This window comes from Engystomops pustulosus, chromosome 4 (genome assembly GCF_040894005.1).
Source record: "Engystomops pustulosus chromosome 4, aEngPut4.maternal, whole genome shotgun sequence".
NCBI lineage: Eukaryota > Metazoa > Chordata > Amphibia > Anura > Leptodactylidae > Engystomops > Engystomops pustulosus.
The window spans coordinates 223673711-223675928 of NC_092414.1; the positions used below are offsets into that span (position 1 = coordinate 223673711).

A 2218-nucleotide genomic window follows, 5' to 3' on the forward strand; every position below is an offset into this window, starting at 1 on the left:
TTATCGGTGAAGAACAAGGTTATTGACTTTCAAGGGCTTTATTGTACTTGCTGTACTCCACCCGTAACTTTTACTTTGCCAACTGCACATATATCCCCTTGTTTGTATTGTCTTGTCTAGTGCGCCCTTAAGACAATTAAATATATGAATTTTACCTGTATTGTCCTTTTTATCTCAATCCACAAATCTCCACATCCATGTCTTGTCTTTGTCTATATATTCGCTACCTGGGCTGGCTTCTGGCCCAATATAATCTTGTTGCGACTGAGCTTATATCTAAATATCTCAACCCAGTTTTTGTGTGGACAACTTTATCTCACTTCTTGTGCCCCTGGACCCATTGCGATCAGGTTGCTTGTGAAAGACAATTAACCTTGCATAACTTCGAGGATTCCAGAATGTCACACACACGGACTCTAAAATGTACTGGAGTGAAAAAACAAGCCCTCAAATTGGGAGCACCAAATAAAGCGTCAAAAACCATTTACAGAATTGTGTTTTTTTTTCTTAAAAAAACAAGTTAATGCACTAGTTTGATCAATAAGGCACAACCATCCCAAAATAACATAACTAAAAATGTATCTCATTCCTCAGAAAATAAGCCCTCACATGGTCACAGTAATGGAAAAAAAATACTTTAGAGATGACAAAGTATGGAACAAACTAAAAATCTCTACATCCTGTAGGACAATACCAGCTGCAGCATGAAGGGGAATATACTGTATAAGATGTTTTCATGGGGAAAACGCAAGAGGAAAAAAGGTAACAAATGACCCCCCCCCTCCAAATGTAAAATAGCGTAGGATTTGGTTCTCCCCGTGCTCTCCACACAGATAACATTAACAACATTAGTAAATAGAGAGATCAACGTCTTTTTTCGACTATAAGTCTCTTTTCTTACTGCAGACCATGAGATATTTCCTCAGTGTAGACTGGATCTCCCGGTTTCTTAGACTGTAGATCATGGGGTTGAGAAGAGGAGTCAGAACAATGTAGATGAGGGAAATAAACTTGTTAATGGTCATTGAGTGTCCTCTGTAAGGAACCATGTAGATGATGAGCATGGAGCCATAATAGGTAGAGACAACCACCAGGTGGTAGCTACAAGTGGAGAAGGTTTTCTGCCGACCTGAAGAGGAGGATATTCCAAAAATGGTGATACAAATATAAACATAAGTTGTAATTATAAATAAAAATGGCAAAAGGACAATGGGAACACTAATGATAATGACCTCAATGTCGGGAACAGTCGTATCTGAACAGGAAAGTTGTAAGATAGGAGTGTAGTCACAAAAGAAATGGTCAAGGACATTCGGGCCACAGAAATCTAAGCCACAAACAATTAAAAGTGAGATCAGCAATAAGAGAGAGCAAAGTGACCAGGATGTGATGATCAGGATGTATCTGAGCTTAGGACTCATCACTGATGTGTAATGTAGAGGGTTACAGATGGCCAAGTACCGGTCATAGGACATGGCTGTCAGCAGATAACACTCAGCACTGACCGCTAGTCCATACATGTAAGACTGAACTAAACACCCAACAAAAGGTATACAACTCCCTTCCCTGATGATAACCTCCAGCATCTTGGGGACAACACTTGTTACAAGGACCATGTCTGACAGGGCCAAATGTCCCAGGAAGAAATACATTGGAGAACGGAGACTTTGGCTTATGGACACCAGTACAATGATCAAGAGGTTCTCACATATCGTCATGGAATAGATGAGGAGAACAATAGAGAAGAAAGGAAACTTGTAATCATTCAGATCCGGGAATCCTAGAAGAAAAAACTCGGTGACGCCGGTGGAGTTCTCCTTATGTCCCTTCATTCCAATGTTCTGATATTTAGTTTATTTGTCTTTAAATAGATTTTCTTTGGATAGAATTCTTTTTCATCTACAATATGTTTTATGTTTTCTTTTTGCTCCTTAATTTTAGCCTCTTTCACACAATGAGGTCAAGATAAAAAATATACGAGTACAGGAAGAAATCTCATCGCACTGATATCAGGTGGAGATCATCCGGCTCAGGATATTGTCTCCTGAATATATGACAGTGTCCACAGCCCCCGAGGAGGAGAGAAGGAGACATCGTCCTTGTCTCTCTGGACTCTCGAGATATCTCCAATCACAATTTAATATATAATAAGTCTGGAAAAGCATAATAATAGCTCTGCCGATAAGGGAAAAACAAATGTGTAATATTACATACAGAA

General features: G+C 39.3%; 1 protein-coding gene across 1 annotated transcript; it reads right to left on the bottom strand.

The window, feature by feature from the left end:
- Positions 1–881: 881 nt before the first annotated feature.
- Positions 882–1832, bottom strand: LOC140128790 (olfactory receptor 11A1-like). Its single transcript, XM_072150493.1, has one exon. The coding sequence runs from the start codon at positions 1830–1832 to the stop codon at positions 882–884; it is 951 nt and encodes a 316-aa protein (XP_072006594.1).
- Positions 1833–2218: the final 386 nt, after the last annotated feature.

Bases quoted from the DNA above. Each gene is read 5' to 3' on its own strand.
- LOC140128790 (XM_072150493.1), bottom strand. From the start codon at position 1,832: ATGAAGGGACATAAGGAGAACTCCACCGGCGTCACCGAGTTTTTTCTT.